This window comes from Pezoporus flaviventris, unplaced genomic scaffold, assembly GCF_033815535.1.
Source record: "Pezoporus flaviventris isolate CSIRO_AGI_PZ_B2104156 unplaced genomic scaffold, CSIRO_AGI_Pfla_v1 ptg000001l, whole genome shotgun sequence".
Classification (NCBI taxonomy): Eukaryota; Metazoa; Chordata; class Aves; order Psittaciformes; family Psittacidae; genus Pezoporus; species Pezoporus flaviventris.
Genome location: NW_026892549.1, coordinates 28,426,009 through 28,448,081, shown reverse-complemented (window position 1 = coordinate 28,448,081; position 22,073 = coordinate 28,426,009). Strand labels below are relative to the sequence as shown.

Below are 22,073 nucleotides of genomic sequence, written 5' to 3'. Positions count from 1 at the left end.
TCAAATTCCCAGAGTTAGATAATCGATCAGTAGTACAAGAAATTAAAGGGAAATGTTTGACCCTGCTGGGAATTGACAAGGGCTCATAGACATCTTAGACCCCTCGTGTGGTTTGCTCATGGCCAAAGTCAGCCAGCAGGTAAGGGACAAAAAAAAAAGCTGCACGTTGCACGTACTCCAGAGCCACACTCCACCAAGACCCCAGTCCTCAAAAACCTCCAAAAGGACAGTAAGAGAATTCCTGTGAGTATTCACCACTAGGCAAGTCCCATACATCCTTGTATGCCTGGGGCCCAAAATCAGTAATTTGTATTTGCCTTTAATCAGGCTGTGCCAATGTGCACATTAATTTAAGCCCCAGTTATGAAGAGGAGATATATTAACATACAGAATAGTCATTGCCAGAAAAATACACAAAAAAAAGTTGTGAGAGAAAGACCTATATGCTACAGAAACTCTTGGTTCATACTTTTCCTCTAATTACCAACTCAGTGAGTGCCCCTTTGTTTTTCAGGTCACTCCCCAATTATATATTACATGTCTCTTTGTTCCAGAACCTTTAATTCTTTTCCAGTGTTGCAGAATTAAACGGACAGGGTTCTTAATCTTGTCTCTACAAAGAACTTGTTGTAATTGCAATGAATGCTTTCATTTTGCTGGTGTCTGAAATACGATTTGCAGGGGAAGGGGGAGTGCGGGTTGATGCTAGTCCCATCATTAATAACATTCTTGCAGGGATTGTAGTGGTGGGAGTAAAAAAACCCAAAGCTTTTATATAATAACAAGCATGTGCCTGCACGTGAGCTGTTCCTTTAAGAAGCCTTGGGCTAGCGGAAGAAGGGGGATCTGGAGAAAAGGCAGCCCTACAGCTGTAACATAGGGCAGAGGTTAAATCTGTTGCCATTTTTATTGCAAGTATGGTCACTGCATACTCTCTCCCTGAAGGCTTCACTGAATTAGAGGTGTTTGCCATCGGCACTGCCCTGCTGGTAGAAGGTAAGCTCGGTGCAAGACATCAGCAGGAATAAGGTTTTTACCCTAATTACTCCTGGTGGGAGGGGGAAAGAAAACTGAAGCAAACAGCAGCATCTGTGGTACATTCACCAGTGGTGGTTACTGCTGCTATGTCACCGGTATTTCTTGTGAGTAAATCAGGGTGAACTGCAAGCTGTTTGCACTGAAGATCCCTGTGGCAGTGAAGTTCCTGCTACATAGCTTTCTTATCAAGAATTTGGGATGCAGGATTTTGTTGTTGACTTTTAAAGGCAATTTTATCCTACGGGGAACAACACTGGAATGACTAAAAATCTCTCAATAAAATTGGGCTTCTTGTTTTGTGGGCTGTGATAGTTGTTTCAGAATCAAAGATGATAGGTCCAAAATAATGTGTTAACTGTTAGCATACATACAAATTGCATTGGTAGTGCTGCAAGTAATGGCTCTTGGATAACAGTAAAAGCCAGAAATATACTTGGGCGACATTCAAGAGCTCTCATGGCATTATGAAGCAAAAGTTGGGATAGGAGACCGTATTCGTTTAGGTGAGCTAATGTGGGCTTTTCTTAAGGCATGTGCCACTTCACTGAGAGACTGCAGCAAAACTGTGAATTTGTATCTACCTGGTAGCTAGTGAAGGACAGGTGTGTAGCTGGGATTATTAGGTGTAAGTCAGTGGCATCTCTTCTGAGCTACATCCCAGTCAGGGCCTGGGACTCCATCCTTGCATAGTGCTGCTCAGCTGGGGAAGCAGGGATTGTGAAGCCCAACAGTAGAGGGGGAGAAGGTGTAAGCACCATCAGAACGGGATAAATGCTCATCAGCTCACCTCATGAATGTGGAGCATGGGAGAAAGGAGAATGCTCTCCCTTTCCTTGCAGGTGAGCTCAGCTGGAAGGCAGCATCATATCTGCCTGCAAAGGAAAGCTGTAAGAACTGTGTCAGAAACTCTTCCGTGGGAGAGAGAGAGAGAAGAAAAACCTTTTCCTTCTATCCTAAACAGAGTTCAGGGCTAAACTGGGCCACGAGCATTAAGCCATCTGCAGTGCCTGGCAGGGCCTGGCATGACTTTGCACTTCATTACTGAGGGGTGAGAAGCGGCAGGAGGACGAGTACACCGCCGGGTGCTGGCAGAGCCTGACAGCAGGGGTCTTGCTGGGGAACGGCTGGCTGCAGCACCACAGACCTGCCAGCCCTCACCTGCCCATGCCCAGGGGGCTGCAGCCAGCCGGGGACCTTCTCTGCTGTTGAAGTCCAAGCAGAGTACCTGCTGGTAACCCTCACCTAAACTAGATGTCATCTAGCACATTTGTGCTTTACTAAACACAAGTATTTTCTGTAGGGTTTTAGGCAGAATGTGCCCAGTGGATTGGCAGTAAAACTTTATCTTTTCCATCTGACTTAGAAGATCTAACTAAATAATTAAAGATTCATCCACTTTCTCAAGGCTCTGAGAGAAACCAATGAAGACAGCCTTCCAGTATCTGAAGGGGGGCTATAGGGATGCTGGGGATGGACTCTTCATTCAGGAGTGTACTGACAGGACAAGGGGTAATGAGTTAAAACTTAAACAGGGGAAGTTTAGATTGGATATAAGAAAGAAATTCCTTACTGTAAGGGTGGTGAGGCACTGGAATGGGTTGCCCAAGGAAGTTCTTAATGCTCCATGCCTGGCGGTGTGCAAGGCCAGGCTGGACAGAGCCTTGGTTGACATGGCTTAGTGTGAGGTGTCCCCGCCCATGGCAGAGAGTTGGAATGTGATGATCTTAAGGTCCTTTCCAACCCTAACTATTCTATGATTCTATGATTCTACGACCTTCTTTCTGTGGCAGCTTCTGAGTGCAGTTTGCAAAAAAGTCCTGTGGAAGAACTGAAACTTGCATTCACTTCATTAGCTGGACACATTTGTTGTCCTAAAAATGAACATATATATTTTTAACTGAGTTCTCTATTTGTACACTCATGCTGGCCTTCAAGAAAGCAGAGTGGGTTGAAGCCTGGAGCTTCCAAAAACTGGGGAAAGATAGAAGAAAGCTGATCTGTTAGTAACTCTTTTTCTACTACTCTAAATAAGGTCACAACATACCTCTCCTAAAGGCTTCACTGCATTTGGGAGAGTTGGCAGCAGTTTTACCCTGTGGATGGGGGGTAAGCTGGTAGGGAAGAAATAATAACAGCAGATCTCAAATGGCTTCAAGTATTTCTCCTGGAAATATTTTGTTGTATGTTATGTAATGAAAGGCGCACATCAGCTGTTACTATGGTTATGCCATCAGCCATTAATGCAATTAAGGTAGGAGCAGGATTTCTGACTGACAAAATCATCCATCTTATGTAGCTGCAGAATTAAGACAATGAGCATAAGTAACTACACTGCAGAATTAGGGGATATGGGTTTTCTCTGTGCTACATCATTTCTCTTTCCAAGGAGAACACAAAAAGACATACTGCCTCTTATCTAACTGAGATCTGGGATGTTGAGTCAGAGCCTCATCAGAGCTAAAACAATTCGGGTAATTCATCTTGAAAAGGACATTAAAGGACAAAGCCTGAGTTTAAACCAGTGAAGAACAGGTTTCAGAGTGGCACAGCTCTCTGCTGGGTGAATAGCCAGAGCTGCTCGGATGCTCCTCTCTGAGGACTAACATTAACTTATTTTTTAAATCTACCAGTGACTGCTTTTTATAATTAGATTATTCCTTTCCATGTATAGTCTATTGACGAAGGGCAGTAATAAGATTGAGCTGATGTGATACAAGCACTGTCTAGGCTAACCTTAGACAGAAGCCCAAAGGTAAACAGGCTGACTGAAACACAGCTGAGGGGTTTAAACACAAAAGAATGGTACAAACAATATTAAATACAGCCCATTTCTTTACCAAAGACAGGCTTGGGGATGTGTGCACCAGCAGCATGTGCTGGCTGTCTGCCCTTCTGCATATCCCTCACTCTGACCCATGTGTCCCTGGATGGAGCCCAACAGCCAGGTTTCTCTATTAAAACAAAAGGCAGAATACAAATAAGATTAAAGCACTTCTGCTCTGCATGACTAGATATACCCCCAGTGCAGTACGAAGCACTGACTTCAGCTGTCATCTATGACAGTCTCTGTAACTTGCGTGAAGACTGTGACTACTGTCTATATATACTGTCTATATACATTCCCTGTACATAACTTTCCATGGTAATTACTGTTCTCTCATTAAAGAAAACAGCAGTATCATTATAGATATTTCCCAGTTCCAGTTGAATCACGCAAAACAATTCTGTGTTTCAGCCCTGCTTGGCTTCTGTCTGAATGGCTTGACAATTATTTCTTTCCGAAAAATCAAAGAACTCCGAACACCCAGCAATCTGCTGGTTCTCAGCATTGCACTGGCCGATTGTGGGATCTGCATCAACGCATTCATCGCTGCCTTTTCCAGCTTCCTAAGGTATCTTCTTCTTCCTAAAGAAGATAACGCAAAATTAACAGCTTAAGTCCTAAGAGGTCAAATTAATACAAATTATTCTCTAGCATACCATCTAACCAACTTTTTCATTCTTTCTATTTAAAACCACAAAGTGAAACGCTCTATAGATCTACCAAGCAAGAAAAACACAGACTTTACTGCATATAATCACTTGCAGATTATAAAGCTGATTATAAAAGACATTTAATCAGGCAGCTTTGTGAGTGGTTATAGTAGAAGCTGCTTGAATATCGAAATATTAGTACATTTTAATTTGACTAAGCCTCTAGATCAACCCCAAATTTATTTTTAAGTCTTTCTGGGTTTTTGATGAACCTTTCCATTAAAGCACTTATTTGAGAAATTTGCAGAAAATGAAAACGCCAACCTTTAGCAGGGAGTTTACATCAGTTGTGACACATTGGATTTTCCACATTTTCACACATGTCAACCATTTAATCAAAGGACAGAAACAATATCAAGCATTTCAGTGAATAATTACAACAAACAAATCACATGCAAGCCATACTCAAAAAAAAAACCAAAAACCCTATAAAATAGCTGATGAATAATTCTGCCTTACTACCATATTTTTAAACCCTGGAAATACTTCTAACAGAGAACAGAAATATATTTCAAGACTTAATGTGACCATTTTATCCTCCCTTAATGAATATAAAAACATTTTTGCAAATTAGGAATTCAATAATAAGCTCCAGTGAGGCCTTATTCAACATTATTTTGCTTCCTGTATAGGTCACTCTTGTTCAGACACTTATGTCTCACTGGAGTCAATAAAATGACTTTACTGAGCTGTAGCTGAGAAGCTAAGGTCGATATATCAAAATAAACTTGGTTTTAACAACTGCAGGACCTTTTCTCTTAAACGGGTGCAGAAGTTTCCCAGCTTCCCAGGCATTCAGCAGTCTCCTGTTCAACGGGACTTTCAGAAGTAGTCTCCCAATGAATTATACTGCTGTTCTGTAAACACATGACAAAGTAGTTTGCTGTGTACTTCTACCTCACAGTCAGCTTTATGAGCATAACAGTCAGGTTAGATGAGCAGAGAAAGAAGAAAAGCCATGGCTTCTTGCCATGGCTGACCAGGGTGTTAGGATGACCAGCACATGTCAGCGGATGTGACATGACATTACCACATGGTTATTCTCATTTTATGTCTACAAAGACATTTGGAGGCCACAGACTTGCTATTAGGAATATTTTTATTCATTGTGAGCTTTTGTACTGTGTTGCGTGGTGAACACTGGCTTTCCAAAAGGTTATTACTCACTTGCTATATTCACATGTTGACAAATTGGCTTCTTCCAGTGGGTGCAAATTTTGAAGATATGGATAATTGGATGAAATGAAGGTTTCAAATCAAAAAAAAACAACTTTCCAATCCATAAATTAAGGGTTTATTTTCTTTTACATATTAAGAGTTAAAATAGCTGTTGTACTGTATCAGGCGTCACAGCAAGAGAAAGGATGGCAAATACCTAAAGGCAACCACAGGAACATTTTTCTCAATGTTCCTCAGAAAACATGACAAAGGCTATCATCATTTTACCCTTGCAATTAATACGCTTCCAAAGATATCTTCACCTTTTTCTATCGTTTTCTTAACATACTTCTTGTTTGTTGGCAGATACTGGCCCTATGGCTCTGAAGGCTGTCAGATCCATGGATTCCAGGGTTTCTTGACAGCACTAGCCAGCATTAGCTCCAGCGCTGCAGTTGCCTGGGACCGGTATCATCACTACTGTACAAGTAAGGGATACAATTTACCTAGTAACCTTACTTGCTATAAGGCAGCTTGCTTAGATTTCAGAGAATCAAAGCAAGCACATATTTATTATCTGTGTATCTTATATGTAAGTTTATTTCTCTTGTACACCAGAGATAGAGCAAATACAATCTGTCCAAAGGACCTCTTCCCACAGAGTGGGGACTAACCAACCACCTTCAGGACATATTTCCTCTTCCACATCACATCCAAATTGTGACCCTTTTGCCATGATTTCACTTTCCCTGTAGGTAATCTTCAAAACAAAATCCAAACCAAAATACAACTCATCATACTGAAAAAAATGTATGCACCTTCGGCTTCCATCCAACACCCCGCTGTGTACCAAACAGATCTTCATGCCCATGCAGGGCTTCCTAATTACAGATAAATTTGGTGCAGCTAGAGAGCTGCCTCTCCAGAGACAGCAGCTGGAACATAGCCCAAGGCAAAGCACTTCTGCAGAGCTACAATCTTGCAGACAGAGCTCAGCAGCTCCATTGTGTGACAAACAAGCACTTTGGGGTACAAGAGCCATTGGTGAGGTCTGTGCTGTATTCTAGATTCCCTTATGAAGACTGGAACGTCATATATTTGTTCCCAAGCAAGGAAAAAATTATCTGCAAGTTTCAATAAAAGTGGCAGAGCTATTTTTAAATACTAATAAGAGGAGGAAATGTTATTTTTCTTGTCTTAGTGAAGGCCATTCTTTGTTGTTTTTTTTTTCTTGCAATATAGTTTTTAACTAGCTCTGACACCTCTGCTGGGTTTAATGGAAATCCAATTTTAGACAGGGAGATCAACCCAGGAAAATAAATTTGACATTTTCTATGGACTTATGAAAGCATATTTTTTATTTAGGTGAGAGTTTGAAAAGATTGGCAGATATGTGGATTTATAGAGATAGATATGCTCTGTTTTATCACAGAAATTCCTCCCAGACTTTAGCAGTACTGCATTCACATAACATGAGTGGAAATTCCTGCTGAATTAGAAATTCAACAGGTTTTGGTGCCTGTACAGCCTGCTGAAAGTCCAGATGTGCTCCAGCCACCACTGTGGATGGGGTGAAGAGGGGAACAACTGTATTCTCTTAGCACAGAAGTCAGGAAGCACAGCAAGGAGCATTATCATCTGCTGTAAAACAAAACAGCATCCTTGTAAGCACTGGAACTTGCAAAACCTGCTTTCTTGCAAACATGGTGCACAGGGATGATATTCACCTTTGTCTGATAAGATAGATTTGCGCTGACTGCTTGTCCTGGTTCCAGCTATAACAGCAGCTATGGGTGCTTTCCTGTGGCATCACCTCTTCCCAAACACTAACTTTCACAGTAAATGCAGCAGCTTGGTACCTGTCAGTTCCCACTTCCCTCTCCAGTATAATTCTAAGTAGCCAATGTTTTCAAAAGTGATCAGGAAAGGACTGAGAGACCAACACAAAGTGTACAATCTCACAGCCCTCATTAGGAAAATGGGAAAATACATGATGTGAAATACAAGCTTATTCTGAAAGGACATCCTAGCACTCTGTAATGCTAGAAATGCCCTAATTCACATTATAAAGTAACTTTGGCAGTCATGTGGGAGCTCTGGCACCTGGGAAAAATTGGTGAGGTTCTCCCATCTGCAGCTTTCATATCTCCTGCTAAAGCCAGGCTTTTTCCAGAGGAATGAGGAGTCCAGAGCACCTAATGTGACCACACCATTCCCTAAACACTTGTGTCCTTTTGGCAATGTTGATAGACAAACGCAGCCCTCCTTTTATTGAGCTAAAGCACAAGCTGCTCAGACCACTTCACAAAATATTTACTAAAGGAAAGTGTAAAAGCTGGCTGGGGAAGAAACTGCTGAGCTGCAGCGCTTCAGTCCCCTCCACCACTGGCATCCTCACAGCCTTTTAGGTACATCTTTCATGCGATTAAAGCAGCAAGTGGTGAAACACAACCAGAGCAGACAAGAAACATGTTCAGTGAAGATCCTGTTGAGGGTGGAAGGGTTGCCAACTTTTTGTTCTGCAGCTTTTGTCAAGAATTTTTCTCTTTTCCTCAGGCAACAAAATGTTGTGGGTTTGGTTTTTTTTCTTGTCCAAAGGCCCCAGATAATGCAGGCAGTAAGCTAAATCCATACTAACACCCTCTGGACCCTAAATGTGTTTGGAGCTAGAATAGGAGCATCTGTATTTTACAAGAGAGAGCCTGAAAATAAGCATGTCCTTGGAAAGACATTTTACTCTCTGCAACATTGGCTTTAATGCTTTTATGTCATGCCCTCCTCCAGTCAAGAGCATACTCCATTAAGAGCACAGGCAGAGAGACCCTAAGGGCACAAGCTTCTTTACTTTGCTCAAATTGTTACTTACTGATGGCCAAACATTGCTCCTGTTAGTGAATACTTTGAACAACAAAACAAAATAAAAACCAAAAAAGCCCTCAAGACCCAGAAGGTTTTAAAAGCTCATGCTCTGTGGCTATTCCAGTAAAACCAGCCACTTCTGGTTTCATCCTTCACATGTTGATTGAGAGCAAGATTAAATCATATTTCATAGATCTGATATCCCAAGGCTCCAGGCTATGTGTGTTCTCAATCCATACATTAAACTCCTGCTGACACTGGTGTGAGTTTTCATGCCTGTACAGAAGGCACAAAATGTCTCTGCCTAAAAAACAAAGCTACCAACTATTTATCTCCATTCCCTGGGAACTGGTACTCTTTCCAGACTAAATTACATCAATGTTTTTGTCATGCCCTAACAGTTTCCCAATAAACCCTTTCTTGTGACATTCCTCTGCTTGACACTTGATTATGCACTATCCATATTTCTGAGGAAGACAGTGCTGATGAGAGTGTGAGATTACTAAGATGGTGAGGAAAAAATGGGACTTCTCAGCCATTCTGGAGTCTAATAACAGAAAAATGTTCACCAACATCCTGAAAACTAACCAATTTTTTTAATTACTTTGATTTGAAAGTCAGTACAACCCTTGGTGATGTAGTGCTAGGCTTTAAAGTGTATTGATAACTAGACTTGTCATGCATAAGAGAAGAGGTTGGTATTGATTGGCATATGGAAGAAAATGATATGACCACCACACATGACAGACATACTAGAGTTTCAAGACGTTTTACTCTCCTCCCCCTTTCTTTATTCCTCCCAGGCAATCCTGCAGGGAAACTCTTTTCATCCCGTAAATATGGCTTTGGGACCTATGGGGTTACTTTCACAGCAAGGAGGGAAAAAACTGCATAAATTTGTAGTCCGAAAGTCTCTACAAGAGGGGAAAAGGCAGGGGATTCTGAAGGGTTTGAATGTCAACCACTAGAAAGATGGGGAAATAGATAATTGCATTTCAAAATCTAATCATTAGGGGTGGAAGGGAAAAAACAGAATCGGTTTTATGTTAGTGCCTGACAGCAAAGTAGGAAAGGGCAAACTCTGAGGAAGCTGTCTACCAACAGCCAAGCATTCAAGAAAGAAGATGACATTTTATATCACGATATTTTATTTCATTCTGACATTGTATATAGATAACATTGTCAGTTGTCCCTCCCTGGCCACTGAAATGAGGAAAACATCCTGGATTACATTCTTAATGTAGTGAGGGAGGAAGGAAGCATCAGCATGGGAGGTCTCACTGGAGCAGCGATCAGGCAGGCTGGTGGACAGCCCGGGGGGTCAGTGACCTGAAAGCAGGCAGACACCTACCACGGAGACATCTTTGCTGAAGGCATTTCAACCTAACTCGTAGCTCATTTTAGCGAGAAGGTAGCATTCTGCCATCAGCAGCTTGTGGAGAGGGGAAGGATCCTGGTCGGGTTTTTTTCCTTTCCTAACCACAGCATACAGATACAGTTTTAAAAGAAAAGACAAAAAAAAAACAAAACCTCTATCAGATTTTACACTTGCATTTAAGAATTAGGGAAAATGGAAAATCTGAAGTGATTTATGTCAGTACTTTTCTCACTATTACAAAAGAAAATACGAACAAAATCAGCAGGGATTTCACAGCAGCATTTAATTTCAAGTAGAATTGTGGTGACTTTTATCTAATCCTTAACATTCAACGAAATCTAGGTTGTTATATCAGTATTCAAAGATTAGCAAACTGCCATTTGCTCCAATTGCAGCTGTCAGATCTGTCAAATTAGGATCAAGTGCTTACCTCCTGTCACACAGACTGCAGCCACCCTGCCACAATTCCCTCATCTAGTGTTCTACCTGCATCAGTTTTCCCTGACAAAATGCCAATGTTTATACAGCTCTTGCATTTCCACTGAAGCAGGAGATAATTGCCAAGACAGCTCTGTGATCATGGGGAACCACAGCAAAAAAAATCAATGGAGTAAAAAAATACCTTTATTAGGTTTTTTAAAGAGCTCTTTCTAATGTTATGCACAAAAGAAGCTATTATGTAGTGCAGCTTTCTTATTCCTACAAAAAATTGAATGATTGTGAACACCAGTGACTAGTGCTTCTCACGCTGCAGATGAAGTAGGCACCAATACCTGTTTTACTTATGACTGATACATATTTTCCCTTGTAAGATACTCAGATATTTTCGTCTTTGACAAACTTTGCCAATTTTAAGTGATGCATACCTGAAAGTCAGGTACAAGCCATACTGTTCTGAAATACACCAGCCATTATAATTTAACCATTTCCAAGAATGAGGAAAAAGGACTTCTCCCTTTATCCTAGAAAGCCCTTTAATCTTTCTGTTTGAGAGTTTCCCTTTGAACACCAGCCTGAGATCTATAGCTGAAAGGTAGCCACTGTGTCAAAGATTTTTTTTTTTCTCTTCCTGTGAAAACTGACAAAATGTTAACCCATTTACAAATCTACCAAAAAAAAAAAATAATTAAAATCTACATTTATAAATATCTCCACCAGCTAGAGATGGAGAAATAGTTTATGATTATGTCACTAAAAACTGTCCAACATAATCAAAAGAATTAAGGTTCCATGCTCCATTTTAGCACTTCCTAAAATTTTAGATTTTGACATCACAGTTTTAAAATCATTAAATGGCAGAGGGGTTGTTTGTAAGAGTGAGCTCTTTCTGTTCCAAAGCAATTACAGAAGCTGTTTCAAATCCCCTGTATTAATAATTCACTATATGGAAAAGAGAAGCTTCCCTCTTGCTTTACAAGGAGAGAAAGCCAAAATACAAGAGTGATTAGACTTAATAGGAGCAAACTGCCATCTCTGGGCCCTAATTAGGAATTCTACCCTTAAGCATAAGCTGAGGCCCATACATACACATTTAACTGAATTAGGATCTACACGGCTATTGCATTAAATTTTATCAGGTCAAAAAAAAGGCGTTTAAGGTAAAGCAATGGCCTGCACTGCACAAAAACAACTGAACTGCTCTCGACTTGCTCCCTGTTGTCGGCCCTCTCCGAGGAGGGCATTTTTGCCAACTGAATGGAGCACAAGTCTTACTGTTCTTATTCTGAAAGTATTTTTTTTTTTTTGGATAAAACTAAAATAATGTCAGGTTTGTTTAATTTTACATTCATACACATTTAGCTACCTCTGATATGACATTAAATGTTTTCTGGAGGATCAGTGGACAGCTGATTTCACCAGGACTATTTCACCATAAATCTCACTTTGCAAAAGGCCAAATCCAGAAGAAAAAAATAGTTTTGTTAGCTCTGATTCTCTCCTTTTTTAATGTCCAAAATTGGACTCCTTCAGCATGAGGAGGCAGAACATATGAACTTTGCCCTAGAGATAAGCTTCCCAAATGCAGGGTCTCAAGACATGAGCTTCCCAAATATAGGCTATCAAGACATGTCTGGTGCCAGACTTCATTACTGCACGGTGGTCTACATCTAATAAGAAAATGGTGTTACCTAATATCCATGGGAAAGTAACTAAAATTAACCTTTTCTTACAGTTTGTCATAGAGGAGGCACAAAAGTTAAAGCAAAAAATTAGGAAAACCAAGGGGAAAAAAGAAAGCAGATGGAAATTGGGAAGTGTCATCTCTCTGCGCTGTCACAGCCCTGCCAGGCATGTGGACCTCCCCAGCTACAACAGAAAGGGAACTGAAGCAGGGCACTGCCAGCCAAAAGCATAGAGAGCTTTCCCCTGGAGTGTCCCATGGGCTGCACTTTTCCTGTTAAGAAACTATACATAGAAATCTTCATTAAAGCCACTCTTGATAGAAAATATTTGAAAGCAATTTCAGCAGCAGGCCTCACAACTTGCTGCCTGCATACAGCCCAGCTGGTAGCACAAGGGGCCAGGGGAAAGATGTGGCAGCAAGAGCCTGGGCACCGTGAAAGACCCTAAAGGTGGTGGGAACCCCATGGAGCAAGAGCTTCTCCTGCAAGGTGAGAGGAGGAAAGGTGAGATTCCCACCAGCCACTCCATGCACGCATGCAGGCAGCTGGATCAGCTGCTCTCTGTCACCTGCAGGCTGCCTTCAGCATGCTACCAACACAGTCCCAGCAGTTGAGGGCAAATTTTGTCCATGCAAGGATCTTTCCCTTACATGGAAATATACGTGAGGTGCCGACATGTGGCTGTGACCTACTGGCACTGGAGTGCCTCAGTCAGAGCTCATCATGTTTCAAGACTATAATATTGGAGTAGTCCTTGGAGAGAGCAAAGTCTCTGCCACAAGATACCAAGAAAAACAATTGGTATTCCCTATTTTAAGGAATTTCTGAGGAAAATAATCCGAAAGACACCACGCAAAAGCAAGCAACAAGATTTAGTTTGTCTTTCTCAGACTATCAGGGGGGCTTACCACTTACAAAATTGTATTTCCAAAGCAATAAAGCTACTTTTGGCATGAACTTGGTTTAAAAGAAACACAATTCAGATCCAGGTTTCAGTGCAGCTGCTTATGGTAATGCCTTTAAAATGTAACTAGACTGTGTAAAACACAAAACAGACCTGACAGATTATGTAATAAGTCCTGACTGAATTTCAAGCTACGCTTGTGTAAAGCAAAGCTACAAGAACCACTATGCAGAACACAAATGGACAAATGAACAAATGGAAATGGAAACCTTGCATGAGTGACAATTCTAACGTGCTCATTTGAGCATACACCAAAATATGATGCAGGTCTGAAAGGTACAACTTAGGCTGCACTGCTTCTTTGAACTGAGAGATTAAGGATCATTACAAGTTACTAAAAAGTTTTACTCGTATTTCTAGTTCTCTGAATCAAAAGCTACCCTTTTTCTTTCATCTCTGTCATTCTAGAGTCCTCTTACGTCAGTACTAGAAAATAGTATTTGAGCCCTTGTAGCCACATTGTATCTTTTATGCAGGAATCATACAAAAGACAGACATTAGTCCTTACTAATCATTCTTCACTAGCAATTATTAAAAATAATGTTTTAAATTATGAGAAAAATCAGAATATTTATTGGTAACTGCCATAGTAAAATATATAGTAAAAAGGATTTATTTTACTGTTCCCTTGGTATTTAAACTGCAATGTGTACACCTGTTTTTTCCAATAACTAATTTTTGAATGCCTGTACCAAACCATTTTTCCAGGTTGATTTTTAGTGCAATTCAAACCAATTCTTCTCCCTGAAGAACCTCTGTAAGAAGAAAAGCGGCAGAGGTAGAATCAGCACTCCTGTAATGTAACACATGTACCTTATCATCCTTCTTTAAAACACACAAGGACAGTAAAACACAAAACAGCTACTGCAGAGTTTGCAGTCCTTCCTGGAGTTGCTGCCTTATGGGATGCTGTCCATTCACAAGTCAGCCACATCCAATCCCATGACAGGGCCTCTCACACATCCCACCTCCAACCCTTCGCCTTTCTGAGAACGGTTAGAATTGGCCTAAATCTTCCTGGCCTGCTGTCATAATGCTGCTGTTAAGAGCAGACAAAAAGATGGCTTCCCAACCTCAGTGAAAATTACGTCATTACTTCTCCCTAATGACAGATTTGATTAGAAAGTAGTAATGGGAAAAGTCGCCATGCTCCTTGCTGGTGCAGCTGGCGTCATGGGCTGTTCAGCATGGGCATGATTACAGATGTGAGCCTCAATAACAAAATTATCTAAGCCTTTTTGGACGCAAGCAGTGAGGCTAATACAATATCCTGCAGCAGCAGGGAAGCCTGCCTGCTTTCTCCATGAAGAAATACTTCTTGTGTCTTCTGAAGTTTCCAGTCTTTCATTTCATTCATTGACCTATTCCCATGGGATTTTATGGAACTAGATGAGATAGGCACAAGTGATTTTTTTTATTATTATATAATTACTTTATTATAAAATTACTAATATTGAGCTTCACATTTCCTGTTCCAGGCTAAGTAATGATGTTAAGGGCAAAATAATTTGACCAACAGTATTTTTAGAACAAGATCTTTTATCAGGTTGTGTATATATATTCATATATATATTGATGAGCAGCAATTTTAGAACAGGGTACATTTAATATCCACGCATGCCCTGCACTCCTGGCAGGGGAGAAAGGAAGTAGGCAGAGGCTGGAGAGCGTGTGCAGAATCAAATTTCTGATCTGACCCACACGGTGCAGCAGTACTTTAGTTCTTCAAACAGTATTTATTGTATCGCCCTGGTCATTCTGGTCTCCACCTCATCTGAACCTTTAAAACACGCCCCCAGAATACAAGAATATAACGTTTGTAACAGCGATACGGTACAAAGCTGAGCAGCAATACAGCATTTGTCTAAGTAAAGCCATCAAAGGGGAAGTACAATTTGCTGTTTCTTAAAGTCTAAAATCTCCCTTCATATTCTGGGTTGATTTCTTCATACTCAGGTCAGCTTCAGGCTACAAAACACAGACAACTGTTTGTTGGCAGTTGGCACTTGGCTCTGGCCCCACAGAGCTGGACATTTTTTGCCAGTGGTTTAATTCCAGGCACGGAGACCCCCTTTTCTCTTCCCACAGGGAGCAAGCTGCAGTGGAGCACGGCCATCTCCATGGTGGTGTTTGCATGGCTGTTTGCTGCCTTTTGGTCCATGATGCCCCTGCTGGGGTGGGGGGAATACGACTACGAACCCCTCCGAACCTGCTGCACCCTGGACTACAGCAAAGGGGACAGGTGAGGGCCAGGGACAGTTGCTATGGGAAGGAGGGATGTGGCTGCCATCCCCTGGGGTGGCCTTGGCAGCACACCAAATCCCACAGCTGTCCCTTAACACTGCTGCTGGGGCAATCTCCCTCCTTGCTAGGGCAAGGCAGGCATAATCGGAGGCTGCCTTGACACACATGGTGGCATGCGGGAACATCTAAAGTCAGCTTTTGCTGTGCTCAGGTTTCTGCTACACCCTTGTTCATCTGTAAGCTGCATATGTTCTGAGTTTAAGAATTAAAACTGTTTTGGAATGGTTCTGGTTTTATGCAGTCCAGCACAGATGTCTGAGTAGGGATGCTTGGGTTTAGAAACCAAACATCCATTGTGATTTTCTACAATGCAGGCAGTCCCGCACATAACAGCATGGCACAGCTTAACCAGCCTCCAGCAAATGCTGCACCTAAAGTATGTTGACAAAAGTGGTTTGGGCAATTAAAAATAGAAAAAACAAACAAATATTTACAGCAAGTTTACAGAGATGCCTAGAGAGGAATTAACAACCTCTTTTTTTTCCTCCTCACCCTTTCCAGAAACTACATCACATTCCTTTTCGCTTTGTCCATTTTCAATTTTGTGATCCCAGGCTTCATCATGCTGACAGCCTATCAGTCCATACTCCAGAAGTTCAAGAAAACTGGGCACTATAAGGTAAGAAAGCTTCCTCAGCCCTGAACCTACCTTGCCAAAATAGGGCTGCGTCCACTAGAGACAAAGTCCTCGAAAAACAACTTTCTTCACAGACGCTTTGGCTTGGCGTCCTCTGTGCTAACCCCCCAGTGCTGTTACTTGAGTAGGAGAGTAGCACAACACAGATGGGGACACCCGAGAATTTCGTGGAAACTCCATCCTTAGAGATCTCAAGATCTGACCAGCCAGCCGCATCTGTCCAGCCCAGCTCTTTAAAGACTTCCCCATCAAAGCTGGGGTCAGGCTAGTGACCCTGAGGATTCCCCTCCACCACCAAAGGTCCAGCTCTTGTCACAAAACAAACAGGCAGCACAGAGAATATTCACTAATAGCATATTTATATTTACCTAGAGAAACTGCTCAGGAAGGATCATTATTTCCTGCTTTGCTACAGGACATTAGCTTGTCACAGAGGAAGTCAGCCAGAACATCAGCACTGCAAGGAATCATGCAGACCCCTCCTGAGGGAAGAAGGACCTTCCTATACATGCTGTGTTTTCACTTGGCTGAGGAAATTCAGAAATCTTTATGAGCTGGAAACAAAGGAATTTCTATGGTGTGGCGGGTTTATGGGATTGCGATGTGATTATATGAGTTGTTCCCTTAGGTGCAGGCTCTACAGTCTGAGGCACTATGCAGAGCTGGCAGGCACAGCCTGACCCCTGCACTCAGTAAAGATGGTCACTTCTCAAAGGGGATGTTATACCAGCAAAGAGACAGACAGACTGGTTTGTAGCTGCCTGGAATTAATACACGTACCCTCTATGAGAAATACTTGAATACTTCTCAGCGTTTATTATTATAAGTCTACTGCCTTTTCTTCCAGTGTGTTTATGCAATAGTGTGCCATTTCTCTCCCACAATATTCTCTAGCTGTGCAGACAAGTTACAATGCAGAAAATTTAAGGATTAAATTATCACTTCCCTATCATTAACATAAGATACATGGGAAGAGCTGGCTGTGAACACCATGGATAAGGCCCTAGCATAAAGGACAGAAGAATCATACTACCACAACACAAATGCCACTACATGGATCTGTTGCACTGCCGTAGTAGGTTTCACACAGTTTATTTGCCTGCAAGACCCTCTAAGAAGTCAGCAAAATGCCGTTCTTTTTTTACCTGTTTTCAAACTTCCACACTGCCCTTCCTCCTCAGCAGCAATTACCAGCCACGGCTTCTCTGTCTAGCACACTCATTCATCTAACTGATCTACCACAAGGTGCTTTTCACTTCTGCCCGGGAGCAGCTCTATCCCACACCCACCCCTCGGGAGCAGGGCTTTGGGGCTCGCAGGCAGCCCATGATGCAGAGGGAGCTGCACTCCCCCTGACTTCGACAGCAAAGCAGCAATGATATCCATATCCTGCTGGCTGATCCTCTCCTGCTGCTGAGCACAAACCATGGTCTCTTAGGATCTGTTCTATCTGCTTGTTGCAGTTTGCAATTGTGAAACGCAAAGAAATGTATTGCTCTTGTTTTTCAGTTTAATACTGGTTTACCACTGAAGACGCTGGTCATTTGCTGGGGCCCTTATTGCCTTTTATGCTTCTACGCAGCAGTTGAAAATGTGATGTTCATTTCACCAAAATACCGCATGGTATGTCTGTGCCACCTAAGGGAATTCAAGCAGTGACATTCTGCTTGCTCTCCTCTCTCCATTCCTATGGAACAATGCCAATTTACTCACAAATTGGTTTAGCTGTTATAACATATATATAAGAAGTAGATTGTTTCCTTAAACATCATGTTCATCTCATTCTTTAAGTCAAAACAGCTAAGCACAGTGATATAACAGGCATTATAGTAATGCTTAGATCAAGCAACAATTTCGGAAGCCAGGGTTTTTTTCTTTAGCTCTCAAGAGTCTGTAGCCTGTGCTGCTTCCTGGTTCATAGGTGCTTTTTCTGTCCTTCCCAGAGTCAAGCACCAGCTCCATGTTTTTAATTTTGAAGAGAGTCTCTCATTCATTTTTCTAATACTTCTCTGTCCTCAGGGAAGCTACAATTGATCTCTGTTAACATTATGCCACCTCCTTTTTTTCCCTTTTTCCTACGAGTCCTGGCTCCAAAACTGAGTCTGGGACTCACATCAAACCTTTCAACTTTCATTCAGTCCCCAAGAATCAGCTCAGTTTCAGGTCACCAAATGCATGCCTGTACTTAGGAATTTAGTACCCCACATAAAATGTGTTAGAAGTATCAGCTCACTTACCCACCAAAAGGTGTCTGCAGCCCACCCTTCACTCCTCATAAGTGTTTGTATTCACTCTCAACTGAAATACACCAGTTTCAGGGAATGCTGATCTAAATTCTTTCTCCTGGAGACTACTATTTCCTGAGTAATGGCCTCCAACTGACCAAACTGCTTTTACCTGACATCTCTCTGGGAGTAGCAAACTACTGGCATTGGAGACAGGCATTTGTTTGGTAAAGGGAAACTGAGCCTAGGCTGAAAACAGCTCATTGGCTCCTTAGGGCATTTTCCTATTAACAAATATTGCGTCTCACTACAGATTCCTGCTGTTATTGCCAAGACTGTGCCTACGGTGGATGCCTTTATATATGCCTTGGGGAATGAGAACTACAGAGGAGGAATATGGCAGTTCCTCACAGGACAGAAGATTGAGAAAGCAGAAGTTGATAACAAAACTAAATAACCCATTACAGCACTGAGCAAGATTAATTCAAGTGCATCACTGAAAGCAAAACTATAGAGGAAACTGCATTCTCTGATGTGTACATGCAAAGGTGGTTCCACATTGGAAAGGCTGTGCATTGGCTACAAGCAACAAAGTACTAAAAGTAAGCCCTCCAGATAACTGTTCAAACCATCATGAGCTGCTTGTCAAACAAGCTGCCTTAAACCTATGTCGATTGTCATCAGTTTCATTTTATATGTCACTGCAAATAAACTACGTGCTGGAAAGCATTTTTTTTCCTTTTACACTAAAATAAAAGCTCAGCAAATTAACTGAAGCAGGGTATTCATTTATCCAGTGAGACCTCCTCAAAGCAATCTGTACAGTTTGTCCATATGGTAATGTCTGGATTACCTAAAAGATTAAAGGAATATCCAGTATTACACCACATGTCTGCATAAACAGCTTGTTCATTGAACAACACACTTTCAATGCACCCAAAATGAGAGTTCCCAAATTTTCAGGATGAATCTGCCATACTAATTCTATAAAAGTATTTTAGTGGGCATTTTACCCCAGTAAGGAATATTAGCTTGGCTTCTACTCAAATGAATTAGTATGTGACATTCAGCTTTGCCACACACTAAACTGCATCAGATTTTGCAGCTGCTGCTTACAAGGAAAATCAACAAGCTCATACTCCATCATAAAAACATTCATCTTTTTATCAAACACTGAGCAAAAACTAAAGGCATGGACGGGTCCAATTCTGTTCTAAAAATGTCAGAAGAATAAAAATTAACTTCATATCTGCCATTAAATTCCCCTGTGCTCTACATGAGCGAGAATAATCACTGAATCAGTTGTAACTAAAGAGTCTGAGCAATTAAAAAGCCATTAATTGTATAATTCACAGAATTCATATATATTTTTAACTATTAGAAATGTCCATTTTAAACATTTGTATTTGTGCATGTTGCTCACACTGCCTACAGGCTGAAAAACTGTCACTTGATATTGCCTGTTACTACAAGGTATGTCTCAGAATGACCTCTCTGCAAAAAAAAATATAGGCATGACACACAGAATACAAGAGATTGTGTGTATAAAAAGCCAAACCTAATTGATTCTTACAGGGATCGTATGGTTCATTTCCAAGCATTGACAGTGAAAAAGCTTTTGAAGCTAACCAAAGAAAAAGCTGATTTGTGCCTATGATGCTTCCTAACATATTAAAATGGTTGTGTATGGGTTACAAAAGGGTAAGGAAAAACAGTTGTATATAGGTTATAGAAGGGTAGATGGAATCTAAATTTATCTAAATCTAAATCTAATCCTGGAAGCTAAACAATCAGTGGAATAGAAAGGACATTCCCTTCATGGCCAGAAAGAGGAAATACAAGTCATTTTGTTGCAAGTTAACCAGCAGAATTCCATTCAGAGATGTGCTCTGGGGCTTGTGAGGCTCAACAGTCACAAAAAAGGCTGACAGAGCAGTGAATAACACCAGTACAAAATTATTCAGAATAATCACATCTAAAGCTGACAGCTAAGACTTACATCTTAGGTACCCATATTATTAAGTGAGCAGATGACAAAATGTTTGCAGTGATAAGTGCAAAATAATGTGTATGGGGGCAAAATTACCTTTAAGTAAGTGACAGGCTCTGAATCTGTAATTATCTTTTTCTCAGGAAAGAGACCTGGGCAAGTCTTAAAATCATCATTTCACTTGTCAGCGGGCTCATACTGATAAATCCCAGCAGAATGCTAAAAAAACACTAAAAACGGAATAGGAAACAAAAGAGGACACATGATTACACCACTTGAAAGCCACTGTGCTCACTTTTATGGAATAGGGTGCATAGTTCGGGTCATTCCAACTCAATGAGCATAGAGATAAGCTAGAAAAGAGCCACAGGGATAATCAAACATAAGGAAAAGCTTGAAAACAATGGGAGATTGCTGGCTCAGAAGGGGTAGCTGGTGAGGAGACCAAAGACAGCCTTATTGAAGCAGGGGTTCAGATACCTAAAATAAATGTTTCTCAACCAGTTAGGCCCATAACTGTTCCAGCCTAGGGGCTCCTTCATACCACTTACAAAGGCTCTTGACTGAGTAAAGAGATATGCAAACGAAGCATTTGAACAAACTGAGTTCATAATGCCTTGGGTGCTGACTTCCTAAGAAAGAGTGGAGGAAATGAGGTTGCTTGTGGCTCATTTACTGGATGGCGGATAATCTCAAATTGAGACAAACAAAAAAGAGATGGAAATAAACATAAATGTTTCTAGGAAGTGGTCACCAAGACATAAATCCTCTTCTAGCTAGAACCATTTCTTACCAGCAATTTATGCACATTAAGAACTGGCTGACAACTACTTACAAGTGCACCAACATGCATGCTGTCTTTACTTCAGAAAAATGTCTGAAAGCAAACTGCAGTGTACCAAGAAGCCAAACACACGCTTCCAGTTAATTACACAGGTTATCCTTAGCACAGCCAGTCTTTACCACAACAGCATTGGCCTGGTGCCCTCTGGCACTGCTGGTTTTTCAGAGCTTGCCAATGAATATCTGCTACCATCCTGATAAAGCCTGTCACAAAAATTTCCCACATCTCAAGTGGTTACGCTGAAGTAAGTTATGCAAAACCCCATTAAGTTTCCACACTCTGGAGAATCCCAGATGGCTATAAACAGGTTGTCTATTACCCTGACCAAAGTACAGCCCAGGGTATTACACAGGGACTGGGAAACATTCCCATACAGGTAGTACCCCACCTACTACCCGAAAAAAAACCATAAAGTAAGGAGAAAAGTATAACCTTTGGATGCATTCAGCAACTCAGCTCAAGCCAGAACAGCCAGTCTGAACATCACTGGTTAATACCTGTCCTGTCACTAAAGACAAGAGCAGATACAACCCACTTTTAAAAATAATTAGATGGCACTTCAGGGTACAACACATTAGCTATGGCAGCATTTGTTGGGGAGGGTTTGGATAATTGATCATGATCAAGATAGAAGAGGAAAGCATGCCTCTCCTTAGTTGATACAGTATCTAATCACTCTTAACACACAATGATCTGCAGTATTATATCCAATACTACCACAACACCCTACTACCCCTCTTTACAGGAAGCCTGATTTTGCACATTTCCCTCACAGTGAATATTTTGATGCACTGGTGAAAAACAGACTTCTGAAGAAGAAATCGAAGGCAATTTTTCCTCCTTACCCTAGACACAATCGGCATAATTTCTTCAGGTTTTCTTCCAGCAGACAGAAATGCCTTAAACCTTAAACAGCATCTCTTGCAGTCCTATTTTCAAGGCTATTAAACACCCACAACTCCAAACGAAAATGCTGTATCCTCAATAATGCTGCAAATTAAGGTCTTGCTGACTCAGCT

At 41.3% G+C, this 22,073-nt stretch overlaps 1 protein-coding gene across 2 annotated transcripts; it reads left to right on the top strand.

Annotated features, from left to right (window-relative positions):
- Nucleotides 1-756: 756 nt before the first annotated feature.
- Nucleotides 757-19,485, top strand: RGR (retinal G protein coupled receptor). 2 transcript variants are annotated; one of them, XM_061445744.1, is made up of 7 exons: nt 761-996; nt 4,274-4,430; nt 6,097-6,218; nt 15,143-15,296; nt 15,860-15,977; nt 17,505-17,618; nt 18,534-19,479. In XM_061445744.1, the coding sequence occupies exons 1-7, from the start codon at nt 918-920 to the stop codon at nt 18,675-18,677; spliced, it is 888 nt and encodes a 295-aa protein (XP_061301728.1). In that variant the 5' UTR covers nt 761-917; the 3' UTR covers nt 18,678-19,479. The 2 variants fall into 2 exon arrangements, with proteins under 2 accessions (XP_061301819.1, XP_061301728.1); XM_061445835.1 differs by lacking the exon at nt 17,505-17,618 and having other exon boundaries at nt 757-996; nt 18,534-19,485.
- The last annotated feature ends 2,588 nt before the right edge of the window (nt 19,486-22,073 follow it).